General features: G+C 37.0%; 1 protein-coding gene across 2 annotated transcripts; it reads right to left on the bottom strand.

The window, feature by feature from the left end:
- Window positions 1-1543: 1543 nt before the first annotated feature.
- On the bottom strand, window positions 1544-15189 carry LOC132115392 (leucine-rich repeat LGI family member 3-like). Of its 2 annotated transcripts, XM_059523842.1 has the most exons (9): window positions 14738-15184; window positions 10841-10912; window positions 10097-10168; window positions 8221-8292; window positions 7575-7646; window positions 7081-7250; window positions 3980-4144; window positions 3440-3530; window positions 1544-2273 (listed from the first exon to the last, which is right to left on the bottom strand). In XM_059523842.1, the coding sequence occupies exons 1-9, from the start codon at window positions 14947-14949 to the stop codon at window positions 1544-1546; spliced, it is 1656 nt and encodes a 551-aa protein (XP_059379825.1). In that variant the 5' UTR covers window positions 14950-15184. The 2 variants fall into 2 exon arrangements, with proteins under 2 accessions (XP_059379825.1, XP_059379826.1); XM_059523843.1 differs by lacking the exons at window positions 10097-10168; window positions 10841-10912 and having other exon boundaries at window positions 14738-15189.
- Between the last annotated feature and the right edge of the window lie 5188 nt (window positions 15190-20377).

Here is a 20377-nt window from a genome sequence, read left to right on the forward strand (position 1 = left end):
GGGAGTAGGTGCAGTTCTTTCTCAACGTGCTGCCTCAGACGATAAGATGCATCCCTGCACGTTTTTCTCTCGTCTTGAGGAATTCGGCCAGTCACAACGCACTGGATAGCTGGCCAATCAGCACACATCTTGCTTTTCAGAACGATGAGTTTTGTTAAAATCAATGCGTTTTAGAAAGGCAGGGGATAAAGGAGCAACAATAATTTACAGTATGTGGAAAATAATGTTTTTGAACCTTAAACCACATAAACACATTGCATTACACTAAATACTCAAAACTATGTTCTTTTGGTAAACGTCATATGACGATGCGTGATAGCTGTAGGTGAGGAATCGCGTCTGCAAGGAACAGTTCACAAATAATCTCCAGCTAGATCTTTAAAATGTGCGAGCGAATAGTAGCGAGGTAAACCTGAGAAGAATCCTAAATAGTCACATATTCAACCCTGTTATGACACCATCACACTGGGAAGTCAAACATTCCAAGCGTTAAAAACTTTAAAAGTAAACAACATTTTGGAGCACAAATTAGACAATATTAAAATGTTTTGTCACATAAATGTTGAATGATTCTTGTTTTGAACAATCCATTTTAAATGTTTTCTTATGCTCTAAACAATGTAATGCCATGAAAAGAATGCTAAATTCAAAAAGCTTTTTTTTCTTTCTGGTTCTCAGGAGGATATATAACATATAGCCTACACAGTGACGATGAATGATCATACGGTTTCTGACTATTGTCACCATAGATTGTGCTAAAATGGAGACAGAGGAGGCAGAAAAGGAAGAGATTTGGCATTGAGGTACATGCAGAGCTATGGACAAAAAGGAATGAGAGGGAGTAGAAGGATAGACACAAGGTTGGAGAGATAATCACTCCAAGCTAGGAAAAAAAAAACCTGTGCAAGATATACATATATTTGAACTTTATTTTGTGACACATCATAAATTACATTTCCACTACAGTCATTTACTGTAATGCATGCTGATGACAGCAAAGAGTTTATAATGACCTACCAGTTAGTAAATTAGGCGTATTGTTTTCCAAGTACAATAATTTAACATTTTCAGAGAATCATCTGCATAGAAAATCCTTAAAGCAAACCCTTAACACTCAAACTCAGTTGAGTGACTAAAATGAAACTTGTTATTTCTCTTGGTAACACATAATATTCTTAGACATGTTCATGCTATGATGGTACATGAATAAGGAAGTGACATCCGTCTAAAATAAAATCCCCTTTTTTATATGAAACTGTTTTATATGAACAATTTACATCCTTTTGGAGAAACATGTCATCATTCCAGTGCATATTGTACATATTTATTTAGCTTTAAAGACTCAAATAGGTAATCAGTTTAAAGACTGAACATGTTTCTTGAGTTGATGATGGCTTACACTCACAGTAACTAATGTATGAGTATTCAGCAATGACAGAATCAATTCATGTGTGAATGCAGATGTAGAAAGATGTAGAAGTTTTGCAGCTCTTGGCGTTCACGCACTTACACCCTGAAACCCCAGTAAAACCTCTCCAGCTGCCTATTTGGCACTGAGGTCCACCACTAGATGCTGGTAGGCCATGGTCTTTCCTTTAAAACTGGCCGCTAACAGAATATCCTTATTGTCAACAGAGACCAGGCTGAAGCCTCGAGGCGCGAGCATGTTGAGTTCCTGGAAGGGCTGGAATCTTTGAGTGAGCTCGTCCCACAGATAGATTCGAGAGAATGAATAATCGCTTCCCAGCAGAAGGTACTGCCTCACTCCAACGTTGAACGGATACACTGCCATTGAGCCCCGTGACGGCAGGGTTTGGATCTCTACAAGGCGTTGGCTGTCCCACCGCAGGATCTTCGAGTCTCCTATGAAGCGTGTGAGGCAGAGATACAGCACTTTTCGTACCCAGAAGTGCTTCACCATCTGCACATCGCCTGATTCGGTGATCTGAGAGTGGTAGGTAAACTGGCGTTGGCTGCGGTTCCACTGATACACCACCGGGGGCTGCGAGGTGCTAGAGAGTATGAGACGAGGTTTGCCGTCCACCTCTAGGAAGTCGATGTGAGTGTCTCTGTGCCAGGGATGGAGGGACTGGTGTGAGTAAAAGCCATTACTGTTCCAGCGGTACAGACTGGTGGATCCCGCTTTAGAGCTGTCAACTACTGCGAAATACCAATCTCCTTCGATCTGGAAAGTCTCAATGAAGTTGGGTTTACGGACACGGGTGGTGTCGATGTCCTGGATTTTGACGAAACGCATTGGACCTTCCTCCCATCTGACAACAACAACAGCAACATGATGTCACAATGATGCCATGATGATGACGATCACATAGAAACAGATACTATGTAAATCCAACTCCTCGAGATATTGAAACAGTTTATTAAATAAATTAGCATTCGATAGTTCAGCGCTCATTTAAAATGTTTTACATGTTAAGAAATAAACTGTGTTTTTGTGAAGATTCAACTGAATGGAGTACACATGAGTTATTATAGTTTTCTATAAAATAGTGTTTTAATTGGGCGTTTAATGTGGTGCAGGTCACCCTCTATGAGAGTTTATTTTCACTATGAAATAAAAATTGTAACCGTTTTCCTCACATTTCTAAGTTTATATCTTAGAATTCTTACTTTTTCCCTCAGAATCACATGTTCTTAACTTACAATTGCAAGTTTACGCCAAGGAATAAAACGATAGAAAAGGTAACTGGGACTTTGTCTCACAATTCTGACTTTTTTTCTTGCATTTCTTTCTCAGAATAGTGAGATATAAACTCATAACTGTAAATTGAATTGGAAGAAAAAAAAATAGAATTCTGAGCTTATATCTCACAATTCAGACTTTTCTTCACAGAACTGCAAGAAGAAAGGTAGAAATGTGAGACAAAAAGTTGCTTTTGTGAGATGTAAACTCAGAATGGCCAGATATAAATGGTTCAAAGTGTTGAAAACTTGTTTTTATAATTGTGTTTATATCTTGTAAATATTTATAACCTTGCAATTCTGAGAAAAAGTCGGTATTACGAGAAACTCAGAATTGCTAGAAAAATACATTTTTTTGTGAGATATAAACTTGATGTCCGAAATGATAAAATGTCAGAATTCTGAGTTTATATCTCGCAATTCAGAATTTTCCCATGTACCGATACACAAGTTGTTTGTTGGACAGATAAAGGACATCATTACTGTGTAGATCACTCTCTAAAACTCACAAGTATAAGTGTAATTTACATAAAACTGATGATCAGGATGATCCACGTCAATAGATGGCACTGCAGTGACTTACGATACGACTGTTGTGGTAATAGTATACTAAAAGTGTGTGAAGATTAGCAATGCTAACACTAAAGAGACACAAAAAAACACTTGAGGGTCAATTGTGATTACACACTAAGTATTGTCAGACAATATTTGAGTGTCCATAGACACATAGACATACTTGTAGATGTGTGATCCTCCAAAGAGCTGAGCCAAAACCATGTAGAGAGTGTTGTTGAAAACCACAGGTTTACAATACACAGCAGATCGAGCTGGAATGCACATACATTAGTATATTAGTAACTGAGTGTAACGTGAAGTGAATCTTGATGCACTTTTGAGTATTGATTCTTAATGTTGTGTGAAATCTAATACTCCAGAAATCTAATACTTCCTTCCCTTGTGAAAAAGAAGTTCACTTAATTATACTGAATGTGCACTTGTAGTGTACTTCAATTCTTAAAGGTATATATATACTACTTGCAGATGATATTAATGAAATAATAGTTTACTTAAGCGTACACTTTCATTCCATTAAGTGTCTGAAAAGATGAAGTTCAGTTGTCACTGTTGCGAAACATAGGATTTGTACAACGGGTAAAAAGATTGGGAAACCACTGCTTCAGACAAGACCTCCATAGATAATCTATTTAAGTCTATTTTTATTGGTTCTGTTAAATAAAGTAATAAGAAAAACTCTGTTTTGCTAGTTTTGACTTACATGTGATGTTGTAATGTGTCTTGAAAAGCATGTTCACATGATCCCAAATGAACACAGTGCAGATTCCAGTGTTGGGCTGAGCGAAAACTATGTACTGGTCATCGTTAAACACGTATGACTCCACAGATAGAGACTGGAACGAGTATGACTCATATACAGCAAAATCTGGATTAGAAGAACATTTCATATCAGAGTCAGTGTAGTGGGTTCTTCAACACATTTCTTTTAAATCCCATTTAATCCACCATACAGTCAAACCAACGTTTAATCACACCTTCACACATTATCATAGTTATTCGCTATAAAATGGTAGTTTAATATGACAAGAACTCAGAGCTAAACTGTGTAAGAACATTCATCTTGATAATGTCAGATAATCATTTTTGGTTCCGAATTTTTTATCGGTTTTGCTGGTAGTCCACTGTATGAATGAATGAAGAAAGTATGAAGAGTTTACTTCATTTTGCTATCCTGCCTAACATAAATTAATTATAGTGCCCTGCACCCACTAGAAAAAAATATCTGGTGTCTGAATAATTTTTGGTTTGACAGGTTTGGTTTGTCAGGAGTCAGTAAAGCCTTTTGGTTTCTGTAACACTTTCTATGAAGCCTTTATTTATAACCTATTATATGCTTTTGACCCCTGGGTTGGTTGAGTCCAAAAACACACTAAGGGGCGTGTCTAGGGATGATAGGAAGAAGAGCGCGAGAGATGGCAAATAAAAAAAGGAAGAAAAGGAAAATTTAATAGGAACAAAACATTAAAAAGAAGGGCAAAGGTGTAAAATACTTGAGTAATTTTACTTGATTACTGTACTTAAGTATTATTTTGGGGCATTTGTAATTTACTCAAGTACAATTTAATCTGACTACTTGTACTTTTACTTGATAAGATTTCTGAAGAAAAAACAGTAGTTTTTACTCCTTAAATTTGATTTCATCTTGAAAAGTACATTATATTTTAATTTGATCTTATGCACATTAAATATGGTAAACAGAAGCTCAAACGTGTGTGCCTGACGTGAGAAATAATGATCACTGTTTTCATGCATCAAACACACACATTTCTATTTCATTTATGACTTTCATCAGGTAAATGTCTGGCTTTGAAATTTCACCATCAAATCTGAGGAAGCATATTGAGGTAGTTGTGAAAAAAAAAAAAAAAAAATTGTTTTTATTATTTGTTCTGTTTTGATAGAGTCATTAGTTATGTAATATATTAGCTGAATGCACAAAATGATGAGAATTTAAATACAATTCATATTTTTGTGGGATTTTTTTGTTTATTAAATGTTACAAATCTAAAAAAAAAATTGTTTAAATAAACATTATATGCTAAATAAATTGTAATTCATGTTTAGTGATGTTCTTACCAGGTGGTGGATAAGTTGTATTTACAATAGATCATTATATGAAACATTAAGTAGGATTTAGGACCGTCAGTGGATATTTTTCTAATCTTAATAATTGCATTCTTTTCTTATTAATTAATCTAATTAGTCACAAATAATTATTTATCAATATTTGCTAAGAACAAAACTTTAAATGCCCCAAATAAACATTGAAAAGATTAACTGTCCTTTTAGAAAGTGACGTTGAATAGACAACACAAATAAAGTGGCCTTTAAAAACGTTAACGTTGTATGTTTTAATTCTATGACTCTCCTCATTAATTCAGCACATTCTTGTATTCTGCTGGAATATATTTCTAGCCTCTCCTTCACATCTTGCTCTTTAAAGGGATAGTTCACCCAAAAATGAAAATTCTCTCACCATTTACTGAACCTCTGTCATCCCAGAGGTTTATGACTTTCTTTCTTCACACAAGCTAAGATTTTTGGTCCATATAATGCAAGGGGACAGGACCACTTCAGAAACCACACAAAGTGAACATGACGGTCAAGATTCAAATATTGGTATTTGTATCGTTTCACTTAAGAAGACAGTGATTCATAATCAGGGGTTTAATGAGTTACTGTCTTATTCTCTTTGTGTATAGTTTTGGAAGTGACATTTTGGATGTCCCATACACTTTTTTTTTTTTTTCTAAAACTAGATTGTGTTCATCTGATAAATGAAAGTCATATAGGATGGCACGAGGGTGGAAAGGATGGAGTTTCCTTTTAATCCCTTTCCCTGTATTTTTCTTTTTGTGTGTGTGTGTGTTCCACTGTGTTTCATTTTAATTGTTGTTGTTGAACTAAATATACATATTTGACCTGTGCCATTGCATTTTTCCATTCTCTTCCTTTAACCATTCTTCTGTATTGTCTGTCAGAAAAAAAGTAGAAGTACTTTTTTCAATTTAAAGTTGTACTTTTTTACTTTTACTCAAGTATGTTTTTGACCAGATACTTGTAATTTTAATTGAGTAAAATTTTTACTGAGTAAAAGTTTTGATTTTTTACACCTCTGAAAAAGGGTTACGATCAGGCAAAAGGTAGGACCCGTGTAAATATCGGAGCAGCTTCCAGCGGTGGAGAAACTCAAGGAATCAGACGCCGAGGTTGCTTTGTTTCTTCTTGATCGGTGAGTTAGGCTGATTTTGCTTTTTTACACAACTTTTCTGTGTTGGTTTTAGCCTGAATACGCTGTGGCCTGCAGGCTTAGAAGAAACCGCCATCATCGCCGCCAGGGTTGTGTACATACATGTGGGGCGGAGTTATCAAAATAGGGGCAAGGTCCTGTTGGGGTATGGGCGTGTTTGTTTTTGTGCTTTCAAATATCAACATTGTTTGCAAAAATCGCTTACTACACTTTTAATATAAGCTCAAGGTAATCTCAGGAAGTTTAATGGAACTACAGAGATTGAAGGCTATAATGCCGAACAGCAAAACTCACGTACTCACTAGTCCACTTTCACAGATCATTGTGTTTAAAATCACACTCCTGCAAACTATTCTAATTAAAACTTTCCAGAAAATGTAAAAAAAAAAAAAATTGGAAAGTGTTGTCGAAAGCTTAATGGTGCTGATGCTGTCATGTGATCATAGTAAAGGGGACGTCCACATACTTTTATCAATGTATAGTACATATGTTACTTCCAGATTCCAGGCACCAGTCTGAAATGCCATTTGTACAGATCTGAACTTGGTTACCTGCGCTGAGGCAGTTGAAGTCACGTGGTGTGAGGTCATGGATGCGTCGGCCCTGGAACTCAAAAGGACTGTCGCAGTATATGGCGGGAACCGAGGTGTTGGTCTTCTCCATCCAGTCAACCATCCATTTGATCTTACAGTCACAACGGAACGAGTTCCCTCGCAGGTCTCTGCATTGGAGACAGAAATAAAAAGGTACAAATGAGATGAAAAAATACACTAATTTTCACCTTTTGACTGATCTGTGAGTGGTTTTTCAATTGCGATCTGTGGAACATTTGAGTTTTTTAGTTTTGTGAAGAAATAGGTTTAATTTTAATTCAAAATAAGCTGATTTAGCTTTAATGCAATCAATGCTTAATAAAAGCTAATAATTTTACTCTGGAGAAATTTTGCCTTTATAATGCTTTCTATTTTTCACATGCAGAATAAATGAGTTAGGGTTCTGGGTTATTTTTGTAGGAGCCCCTCACAGGGGAATGTCTGGTACATACAGGTCAGTGAGGATGTCCAGGTGCTTGAAGAGATCTCTGGGAAGAACCTGCAGGTTGTTGTTGGACAGAGACCTGATAATGGAGAGACATAACAGAATCTATTTATCATGTTGGATTGCAAATTTACCTCAACAATCTTCATTCAAATCTATAAGGTACAATAACCAACACATTAGTGTGTGATTTACTGTCTGAATATTCAAAGATCGTGGAGTGGACCATATAAAAAAGTGTTCTGTTCCAAAGGTGTCTAAAGACAAAACTCAGATAAAATGTATCCATAGAAATATCTTTATAAATATTGACCATCCCGAAAACCATTGTAGAAGTCGCACAATGATATTTTCCAGTGTGTCTTAATATATTTTAAACTGTTAATTTAAATCATGTTCAACATGATAAAACAAAATAATTGTTTATTTATTTTTATTGTTTTAACTATTTACTTGTCTTAATCCAATTGACAACTGCTTTTCTTCGTCTATTTTTTTTACCTTTTTCAAAAATTCATGAACATTTCATCTTACACTCTGTCTACTTCGAACGCTAGCAACAGTTGTCAGTTAAATGGATTTAATCAATTATTTACTTTTTTTTCATCGTTACACTGATAACTGATTATTTTATAGGCAGATGCAATACATACAGATGTGTCAGAGACTTCAGTCCTCTGAAAGTGTGCTTTGACAGGGCTTGGATGTTGTTGTTCTCAATAAATCTGTAAGGAAGTGGTTAAAAAAAGAGAATATGGGCATTAAATGAACCATTTAAGGCATGTAAATCAATTCAGCCAACAACACATACAAATATTTGTAGATAAGATTTAGGTACTGTGTGCCATTTCAGAGAGAATGATCAAAGATTAGGACAGGGATATTAATCAAATGCATATTTTCTCCCATTATATTCATTGTAATAAACGCTAAGGATGTGAAAGCATGGTGCCTGCTCCCTGACGGATTCATGTGTCACAGCATTCAAGTAGACCTCTGCAAACCTTGCCACATTTGCTTTGTTAATGCTTTTAGTTTAATGACACTGAGGATGTGGGAGTTTTCATTAATGCTAAAAGCTTTCTGCAACAGCAAGTCCCTCCCCCCTCTCTCTTTTATCTCATTCACTCTCTTTCTGCAGTCAATGAGCTGCCAATGCTTTCATCTGAAAGACAATGCTCACTGAATCTAAAGAAGGACTCAGAAGAAACTGCACAACCTGCATGAAAATGGTGAAAACCTGGTGAAAGCTATGCATATTCCCATTCATCTCAGTGGCTTTTAAAAAGTATTTGATTGAAATTTACATTTTTTAAGAGGTGTCACATCTGCTGTTATATAAAGAAATGCTCCAACCTGAAATGCAGGAGGAATGAGGAAAATGACTTTTAAGAGTAATGCATTACCAAATTGATTTACTCCATAAAAAAAGTAACTAATTGCGTTACTTTAGTTACTCTTTGTGAACGTTACTTTTTATCACCTGGGCTAGGCTTGCTTATTTGTTTATTAATAACAAAAAAAAAGTTATATTTCTGGCAACTGTAAAGACTGTAAAAGACCCTTTCACACCAAAAGTGAAATGAATAAGCCTCAGCCTGAAGGAAGTGCCTCTGTACCTGACTCCTAATTTCTCTCAACATGAGGACAGGAGAAATGAGTGAATAAATGGGAAAACTGGCGTTATTTATTATTTAAAAAAAATATTTTGTTGTAAATACAAAAGTAATGCATTACTATACTAGTAATCTGATTACGTTACCCCACTGATCAAATGTAATGTTGGGTTAAAACATTTTTTAGTTAGAATGCACAATAATTTTGAGCAGTAATAAATGTACTTTTTGGCATCTACCCAATGACCTTTCAATATTCTGTAAAAGAAGGTAGTTTTTATCAGCTATCTCATTTATAGACAACCACAATCTCTTTGGTGAATCAACATAAATTTGGCACGTCCTCTAACAGGAGGCTCATCTGTTGATTCAGCATTGTGAAATCTAAAACACAGAAGAGGGTAATCAAGTCCTAACTGATAGGAAACTGAAAGAAATGTAGAAAGAAAGAGAGACAGAGAGGAAGACTGGAAGAAAACGAGAGGAACTCAGCACAGTTCCAGAGAAGACAAGACTAGTGTTTTTGTTGGGAAAGCTAATATTGTGCCACATTGTCTCATATCAAGAAATGTTTTATTGGATAATCATTGTCAACGGCTGTGCAAATGATCCCTGACCTGTTCTAAACACTTGCTTTCGAACTTTATATATATCTGATGCTTTCTCTTGTTTTATATTTCTTTGTACAGAAAAAGAATGCTGAAAGAAACTGCTGAAACCATAATTGTAGCTCATTTCATTTCTGTGAACAAAATCCAGTGTCAGAACAAAATATCAGCAAAAATCTCACTGAAAATGCAACATCTAGTCTGTCCATCTGTTGGGCAAGTGATCAATCCACCCACCCACCCACCCACCAACCCACTCCTCCATCCATCCATCCATCCATTAATCAACATGGACAGATACTTACAGGTACTGCAGATGTCCAAGACCAGCAAAAGCATCATCAGAAATCAGAGAGAATGTGTTTGAGTTCAACAGCCTGCGCAGAGAAAGAGACTAATAAAAGACTGTGCACTTTCATTGAGCTGAACATTTCTCACATATTTTAGACATAGGTACTATATAGATGACAAATAAACTGCCTTTGTTAAATGTTAGCCCTCTGAAATAAAAAAGATAACAAAGCTCCAAGTATTATAAGCACATTGTGTACTTCACTGATAGTCCTCTATAGTCCTTAAAATGAACAATGAGTCCAGTAAACCAGCATCTTTATTTATGGTTTGAACTAAAAACGTCAAATAGTAGTGTAAGAATATGTTTTTTAAAATCTGTAGTTGCAAATAATATAATATTACTGAAATAAAAGGCTACTTAAGTGTATTGAAAGATGTTTCTAAACAGAGCATTGCATATGTGATATAACAGGACATCACGTTATGTCTCCGAGACTGAAGAACTGCATGCTGTCATTTGAAAACAAACTTCTCTCTTGTCTTTCTCACACACAGAGCGAGGACAGAAACACTGTTGTTGTGTGAGTGTGGCCAGTCTGTAAATGGAGGCTCTGTCACCGATACACATCAAACTACACACTGCTCAGACATGCAGCTGACGGATGTTACAATCCTCACTCTTTTTCCCACTTTCAGACACACACAGACCATAATAAGAAATTGCGGGGGACGATCATCATGCATTTGGTACCTACAGGAACTGCAGTAGGAGCATGTGGGAAAAAGCTCCTTCAGGAATCTCTGTGAAAGCAGCGTTCACCATAGTCCTGGTAGAATAACAGAAACACCGCCATCATCATCATCATCATCACAAATATAGTTGCTGTTACAGTCATCTTAAAGTAATGACTTCAGAAAAAAATCTCTAAAAGTCTCTAAAACCTTGCCCCAAGTGAACATTTATACACAAAACTAGATTTTCACATATTCTAAATATTATGCAGTGTTGGGGAGTAACTAGTTACATGTAACGGCGTTACGTAATTTAATTACAAAATTATTGTAACTGTAATTAGTTACAGTTACTAAGAAAAAATGAGTAATTAAATTACAGTTACTTATGAATTTTTTTACGATTACAAAGGGGATTACATTTGAATATTTACACACATCCACATACAGATTTAACTGATTTCTTTCCCAAATTGCACTGACTATTCTGAGACATACGCCCTAATAATTTCCGGGATGCGGAAACACAGTCTGGTTCGTAGAATCCAGTCATAAAAACGGAATGCCTAACGCGGACGGAATATGCCACATTTTGGATAACTAAATCAAAAGTAGGTCAGTACACTTGAATCAAAACATGTCATGGACTAGTGTCTGTGAATATAGAGCCCCAAAAATGCAATATATGACTCCTGCACGTTCTGCGTGTCTGTGGAAATCAGGCGCGGACTGGACACCGGGAGAACCGGGACAATTCCCGGTGACCTGGAAGCCGATTTTGCCCCACTATTTAATATCATTATTGTATAATTGCCTGCCGAATGTACTAAAGCGATCATTTGCGAATCCGCCATTTGAGAATTAAATCTCTAATAAGTTATGAATTGTTAGTCATGACTCGCGCGCTCTCCGCGCCTCCGCCAAACGGTTTGGATCAGAGTAATCAATGCGAGAGAGAGAGAGAGAGAGAGAGAGGGAGAGAGAGAGAGAGAGAGAGAGAGAGAGAGAGAGAGAGAGAGAGAGAGAAAGGGGGGGGGGGCTGCTGGAGCAGAGAAGCAGAACTACTGTTCAGGGTTTCAGGTCAGTTTCATCTGTAAAGATGCTTTTTTGTCTTTGTTTTTTTATTTATTTAATCAAGCAGCAGCACGTGTTCTCACCAGTCATCACTCAAAATACTATATAAAGGACATCATTATTATCTGTTGTGATGTTACAGTAGTAATTTAGCTGAAAAAAATCAGATTTTTTTTTATAGGTTTAGGGGGAGCTACGACAGACAACAGCACAACCCTTACGAAAATTAACATTTTAATATTTAACTATAAATCCAGAGAAAATGGTTACTATTGTTTAACTGTGATAACCAAAAATTTAAAATTATTTTACAAATGTATTTATTTATCCATTTGCAAAAAAACAAAAAATAAAAAAAAGGTTATTTTACTTTTATATAGGCTAATAAAAGCATGGTAATTTTTTGTAAGGGAAAAACATGGCCCGTGTACAGTACTAGGATTTTTTCTATAAAGATATTGTAGTATTGTAGAGTATTGTATTGTAAAGTATAGTTTTGTTCAATCTTGAGTATTAAAGTCATGAGAGAGATGGATAACAGGGCAAAATAAAGAGACTGAAGAGAAAAATGGAAGTGAAGGTGCAGTTCAGGAGAGAACTTTTAATTATTTTGCATGTCCCGAAATTAAAGATGTAAACCTTTTTTATGTCAGGTCCATACAAAAAATAGTTTTGTCCATGAATTTGTTTGTATAAGTTAGAATTTTCCAGTCTGAATTTTTTTCCCAGTCCGCCCCTCCTGTAAATTAATGGCAAAGACATGGTTTCATTTACTACACATAGGACTACTGAAGCTCGCAGTGTTTTCAACCTCTGCTGCCTCAATATAGGAGTACACGAGCACATAAACATAATTTCTAGAACTGCTCTGTGTCACTTCATGTGCATTTTACTTATTTTGAGAAAACTATCATCATATACAGAGACAGCAGTTTCAAAAAAACACCAATGTTTCAGGAGTTTATTACACAGAATACGACACATGCTTATTAGATAACTGTATTTAAGTTGATGTATATGCTTTTATTTATTATTCTTTAATTTTCACAAATTTAGAAAAGTAATCAAAAAGTACTCAAAAGTAATTAGTTACATTACTTTAATAAAGTAATTGAAAAAGTAACACTACTATTACATTTTAAACAGGGTAACTTGTAATCTGTAACCTATTACATTTCCAAAGTAACCTTCCCAACACTGATTATGCATGATGCTCTCCTGTGCAAAACCACCACAATGCTAAGATGTTTATGGTTGCTAAGGAATCTCTTTGTGGTTGCTAGGCACTATATGTGATGTTGATATGTAGTTTCAATGGTGTTCTGCTATCATGGTTACTTTGGCCCAAGTCAGAAAAGTCCATCCTCAAGTCTTTTTGTAGAAAATGGTGAAGATGTACAATTTTCACTAAGAAATTAAATTTCACAAATAATTACAAAGAATTGGATTGATTATGTCTTTAGATACATGGGATATATGGAAATTATTTAGATATATGTAAATATATGGGATGTGTTTGGGATTCGGGGTGTTTAATTGTCATTAGATGAATTCGATTTCATTAGTCGGAGTCTAGCTACTTGAAAGATGAATTAAACGAACACAAGTTTCATGATCTGAGGCATCATTTGGGTGCATAGCATGCGATGAGTATGTATTTAATATTTAATACTTACATATAATAGCATACCACTAGCATTATGATGAATAATTTAGGAGAAGCACCACATTTTCCCATATGTGTGTGTGTGTATATATATATAGTTACAATTCATTTTAGTCTAATTTGGAGCAGTTATGTTTGGCCTTTTTTCTTAAACAATTGCTCTGCACACCTGAAAGGATCTCAATATGTAATTATTAGAAAGTAGGACAGAGATCTTCCTTCCCTCTTAATATTCTCAGTCTGAAAATAAGGGCACCGTTATAGAGTGCACAACTCTACAGTATATTACTCAGCTAACATGAGATCTATAGTTTGAGAAAATTCTTCAGAATACAGACAGGAATACGAGTAAACTCAGTTAAAGCCCCCGGTTACATAAGTCTTCGTAAATTAATGGCTTGTCTGCAAATATTATTAAATGAAATTTACTTGAACCTCCTGTAATCTTGTTGTGTTTTAATACAAGGGGAATAAAGCTGTTGAAATACTATGGAATTGTGTGATAACTTGAGTGAACGTAATATTATATATATATAATATGGTATCTGCGGTTATGTTTATTATTAGGATAATAACTGTGTATATGATGATGTCTCTACAGCAGACGTAAGCTGACTTCATTTAGACTTCACCACACTTTCTGTCAGCTCAGCAAAAGTACTTTTTGAGTCAGTTTAAAGGAATAGTTCACCACCATATGAAACTCAGAAAGTACTCTACATTACATAACATGCACTATATACACACGATAGTCTTCTCAAGCCATGAAACAGATCTGTGTGATAAACAGACTGAAATGAAGTCATTGCCCTCCACTGCAGCTCTGACAGGTGCAAAATACATTTCAGTGTCTAACAAATATCAGGTTATAGAGTCAAAACACTTTACAGGCCAAAAAACTGTCACTATATGTGACACTATATGAGCTCTATTTTTTTTTTTACTTCTTTATGATTGTATTATAATCATAAACCTTGTCTCACAATTCTAAAGGAATGAAGTCACTTGACAGGTGACGTAATGGCCAGCTTAATTTTCTAATACTTTACTCTAGACAGTCCATGTTATGCTGCTAATAAAGTGATAATAGTCAGTTTACATGAGCAACTTTCCCCTTTTTTGAATATAGTCGACAAAAATAAGAGAAGAGACAGGTACATGTGGTTTTTCCAGTACTCACAGGGAGATAATTCCTGGTGGGAAGCTCTTGGGAATGGCCTTGGTGTCCACACAGAAGGCACTGTCTTTAGTGCAGGAGCAGGTGGCTGGACATCGTGGGGTTTTGGGAGCTCTGTGGCCCACCGCCATCCCAAACATACACAAAAGCAGCACGCAAACAGACAGCTGCCAGTCCGGCCATCGCAGGGTCCGTCTTGGCCTTGCTTGCACCATCTTCCACCTTCTCTTCTCCAGCTTGAGTGTCAAGAAACACAGATGGCTGGATGATCCTGGTTTCTATCCGTCACTATTAAAGAAGCTGCAAGAGAAGAAGATCCAGGGTGTGAATGATAGATGTGGGGAGGTGTTAGACTCAGAAGAGAGGGACACAGATAGACTGCTGCTGTTCCCTGGGTGAGTGTATGAGGGTGTATTGGATTTTCCCAGTGTTCTCTGCAGTCGTATCTCTCTCTCTCTCTCTCTCTCTCTCTCTCTCTCTCTCTCACTGTGGTGCAGCTGTCAGTGCACAGACTGCAGGAGTGTATCAGCCAGCGCTGCTCTGCACACGCTCAGACTCAGACCTGAGTGCAGCAGAGCTGACATTGAATTATTAAAAATCACATGGACTTATGTGCTGCAGCAGGGGACACAGCAGAGAAAGTAGTGAGACGGGGAGCTTGAACCCTTGAAGAAAAAGAGGCAGGAGTGATGGACCAGTCAGTGGAGGTTATACTAAATAATGCACTACAAGTCTCTTGTTTATACTCAGGCATCACATCTTATAGAAGTCAGTGCACAAACTTGAAAAAGCACCTTTTAGATTTATATTATACTATATTTTATATTTGTGGTAGCTAGTTCCTGTTGGTCGTAGCTAATGACTGTGAATTAGAAAGTTTTCCGGCTTGATGAGAACAATATATGTAACCCCTCACCCACTCCCCACTGCCACACACACACACACACACACACACACACACACACACACACACACACTGCAGTCTGTGCACTGACACACACACTTTTGTGGCACCATAGAGCGCCCATTTATGAGCTTTTGCCAGTGTCTACCTATCATTAATACTGATGTGTGTGTCGAGTTTCATGAAATTCTAAGCATAGTGCCTTAAAACACCTGAAAAGTATTTTACACTTATACAGTATTTAAGATATCAGGAATCCTTTAGCAGTTTTACATCTCCCATGTTTGACATTATTCTGATGAAGAAAATCGAGTAAAAAGAAGAGGCTGATTTCAACACTTCCTGCTGCCAGTTGGTGGTGCTATAACTTTGACTCCTAATAGTCACATCTGGGATCTGCCTCATGAACAAACTGCTGAAGATTGTGTGCTAAAGTTATCAGACACTTCTTGTTCCAGTTTTCACCATATTTTCCTTTCCTCGCCACCATTCGATATATCAAAAATTCCTTCACAATTTAGTATCCCCGAAAGGACAAGTATATCAAAATCAAGAGTATGCATTTTTTACAATACAACCTAAATAGCTGGCTATTATTAATATACTATTTATATATTATTAATATTAATAATATCATTTCTACTGTAAATATACTGAGAAGAGATGAGCTGTTCTATCAGGACAGACTGAAAGAATGCAGAGTAAATCTACTGACAATTCCACTCACAATTTTGTCAAATCTGTAGAAAATATAAAATCTCAGCATGCATTGTAATGTAACTTTAAAGACTAGGAGCAATGATAATACAGATGCTCACCTTAGCAAACAAGACTACTTGACGTTATCTAACATCATTGTACATTAATATGAGTCCATTTAGATTTTCCAAGAATATGAGTGAACACATTTAAGTCAGAGTGTTTCAAAGAACATGTTTGAAGGATAGTGTTCAGAGTGATTATTATGATGTGTGAACACAAGAGGGCTCTAGAGCATCACTTTCAACAGTTTAAGGTTTCTCTGCTGAATGAAGAACTGGCCTCTTCTTCTTTTTTCCCTGCACTTCCTTCCCTCGTGGTCACTCTGTTCTTGGCAGGGTGGCACTGCGGCGGCGGGCACGGCTGTCACCAGCTGACACACACTCCGACTCTATTCAGCCGGTCCACGTCACAGGTACACACACCACAGTGACTCATGTTCTCACTTCCGAGAAGCCCAGGATGAGTTGTGGAGATACAAGGACACTCACACAGCCCTTCGCCAGAGATTTGGAGTCAAACACATGTTTTATGGCCCTCTCTTTCTCACATTGCACCGTCAGCAGTTTTCCCATCGGCATAGCATTACCAGCTGTGCTTCTGGAGCAGGGCATTCAATTCACCATATCTGCTCTTCCGCAGGCATTCTGGAACCATCTATCTATCTATCTATCTATCTATCTATCTATCTATCTATCTATCTATCTATCTATCTATCTATCTATCTATCTATCTGTCTGTCTGTCTGTCTGTCTGTCTGTCTGTCTGTCTGTCTGTCTGGCTGTCTGTCTGTCTGTCTGTCTATCTATCTATCTATCTATCTGTCTGTCTGTCTGTCTGTCTGTCTATCTGTCTATCTATCTATCGGAAATCTATATCCCTTGTCATTTGGGCCTGCTTTGTGTGTGCTTTCATTAATCATCATGAGTCATGACTTCCGATCTTTGGAGCAGTAACCTGTCTTGGCTTTATGCTGTTTGGAAAGCCGTGGCCGACCGTGAATCACTGCCATGCTGATTCATAACAGAATAACAGCAGATAAACACACTATTGAGTTTGTGTCCCAAACCCATTTCCTGAATCAGTTCTTCTGCCAGGCCTCTTGAAAGAGCCTCTGTGTGTGTTTCCCTCGCACATCTGTTGGAGTTTCTCTGTCTTTAAAGTTTGGCCGATGTGTAAGGCTTGAGCAGTAAAGTCCATGCAGTAGTTTTTGGCTTCTCTAGTATATGCACTCGGATGCGGCTATGAATCAATTGCTTCTATGTTCTGGACTGAACAAATGGACTAAAAGGGATAGTTCACCCAAAAATGAAAATTCTCTCATCATTTACTCACCCTCATGTTGTTCCAAACCTGTATGAGTTGCTTTCTTATGTTTCTTATATTTTGAAGACTGCTGGTAATCAAACAGTTGTTGGTTTTCATTGACTTCCATGGTAGGAAAAAAATACTATGGAAGTCAATGGGAACCACCAACTGTTTGATTACCAGCAATCTTCAAAATATCTTCGCTTTTATGTTTCTAAACAAAACATGGCTAGAAGACAGCTGCAGTGCAACAATCCTCAATGAAGCAGCGCCTCCTAACTTCACTTACATGAGTGTCTGCAGGACTGTTAGGAGAGGTCGAGGTGTAGCTGATCTATTTAAAGATGTCTATCAATGCAAGCAAGTGCCATTTGGTCAGTTCTTGTCTTTTGAATATATAGGGATTGTGCTGAAAGGTACTCTACGCATTCTGTTTTTTATAATTTACAGGCCTCCAAAATACTCTCCAGCCTTTGTTGAAGAGGTCACAGAAATGGTATCAATAATTTCCTCAGAGTTTGACTGTTTTGCTATTGCAGGGTATTTTAATATTCACATAGACAATGCAGAAAACAAAACTACAAAATAAATGATAACGGTTCTAAACACTTTTGACCTGATTCAGCATGTGCATGGACCCACACACAAAGGTGGACACACTCTAGACTTAATCATCAGTAGGGGTCTAAACATTTCATCCACTGTTATTAAGGATCTGATCACTTCTGTATTTTCTTTGATATTTTGATCTCTGCTACAACTAAATCTAGATCGGTCTCTGTCAGAAGGAGATGCATAAACGAGAACACAAGTGTACTATTTATATACTATATATCTTTAACACCAAGCATTTCTGCAGACTCTGTTGATATTCTCCTTGATTCCTTCAACTCAAAAGTTAAGAATGTTATTGATGATATTGCTCCAATAATAATCAGTAAGAAAACACACAGACAGAAATCAGTTTGGAGAAGATCAACAGCAGTTCAGACTATGAAAAGACAATGCAGAAAAGCAGAGCGGATGTGGCGGAAGACAAAACTTGAAATTCACTATAGCATCTATAAAGACAGCCTTCATGCTTTTAATGTGAAACTGGCCACAGCTAGACAGAATTTCTTCTCAAACCTTATAAACAGTAACTTAAATAACACTCGTACTCTTTTTGCCACTGTTGAGAGACTGACAAACCCCCCAAGTCAGATTCCCAGTGAAATGCTCTCAGACAGCAAATGCAACCTGCTATCTTGCCACACTTCCCACATCTTTTTTCAAAAGTGTGCTTAACTGCTTAGAAGCAAATCTTTTAGAAGTGGTGAACACCTCACTTCTCTCTGGGACATTTCCAAACTCCTTAAAACCTGCAGTTGTTAAGCCCCTCCTGAAAAAGAGCAATCTTGATAACACCATTTTGAGCAATTTTAGACCAATATCTAATCTTCATTTTATAGACAAAATTATAGAAAAAGTAGTTTTTAATCAGCTGAACAAATACTTAAACTCAAATGGATAGCTGGACAATTTTCAATCTGGTTTTCGATCACATCACAGCACAGAGACAGCACTCATTAAGATAATAAATGATATTCGCTTAAATTGTGACTCTGGCAAAATATCGGTGCTGGTATTGCTAGATCTCAGTGCTGCGTTTGACACTGTCGATCATTACATACTACTAGAGAGACTGGAAAACTGGGTCGGGCTTTCTGGGATTGTTCTCAAATGGCTCAGGTCATACTTAGAAGGGAGAGGCTATTATGTGAGTCTAGGAGAGCATAAGTCTAAGTGGACGTCCATGACATGCGGAGTCCCACAAGGGTCAATACTCGCACCGCTCTTGTTTAGCCTGTATATGCTTCCCCTAAGTCAAATAATGAGAAAGAACCAAATTGCCTATCACAGCTGTGCTGATGATACCCAGATTTACCTAGCCTTATCTCCAAATGACTACAGCCCCATTGACTCCCTCTGCCAATGCATTGATGAAATTAACAGTTGGATGTGCCAGAACTTTCTTCAGTTAAACAAGGAAAAAACTGAAGTCATTGCATTTGGAAACAAAGATGAAGTGTTCAAGGTGAATGCATACCTTAACTCTAGGGGTCAAACAACTAAAAATCAAGTCAGGAATCTTGGTGTGATTCTGGAGACAGACCTTAGTTTCAGTAGTCATGTCAAAGCAGTAACTAAATCAGCATACTATCATTTAAAAAACATTGCAAGAATTAGATGTTTTGTTTCCAGCCAAGACTTGGAGAAACTAGTTCATGCCTTCATCACCAGCAGGGTGGACTATTGTAATGGGCTCCTCACCGGCCTTCCCAAAAAGACCATTAGACAGCTGCAGCTCATCCAGAACGCTGCTGCCAGGATTCTGACTAGAACCAGGAAATCTGAGCGTATATCACAACAGTCCTCAGGTCCTTACACTGGCTTCCAGTTACATTCAGGATTGATTTTAAAGTACTTTTACTCGTATATAAGTCACTAAATGACCTAGGACCGAAATATATTGCAGATATGCTCACTGAATATAAACATAACAGAGCACTTAGATCATTAGGATCGAGTCAGTTAGAAATACCAAGGGTTCACACAAAACAAGGGGAGTCCTCCTTTAGTTACTATGCCGCCCGCAGTTGGAATCAGCTTCCAGAAGAGATCAGATGTGC

The sequence above is a fragment of the Carassius carassius genome, chromosome 34, assembly GCF_963082965.1.
Source record: "Carassius carassius chromosome 34, fCarCar2.1, whole genome shotgun sequence".
NCBI lineage: Eukaryota > Metazoa > Chordata > Actinopteri > Cypriniformes > Cyprinidae > Carassius > Carassius carassius.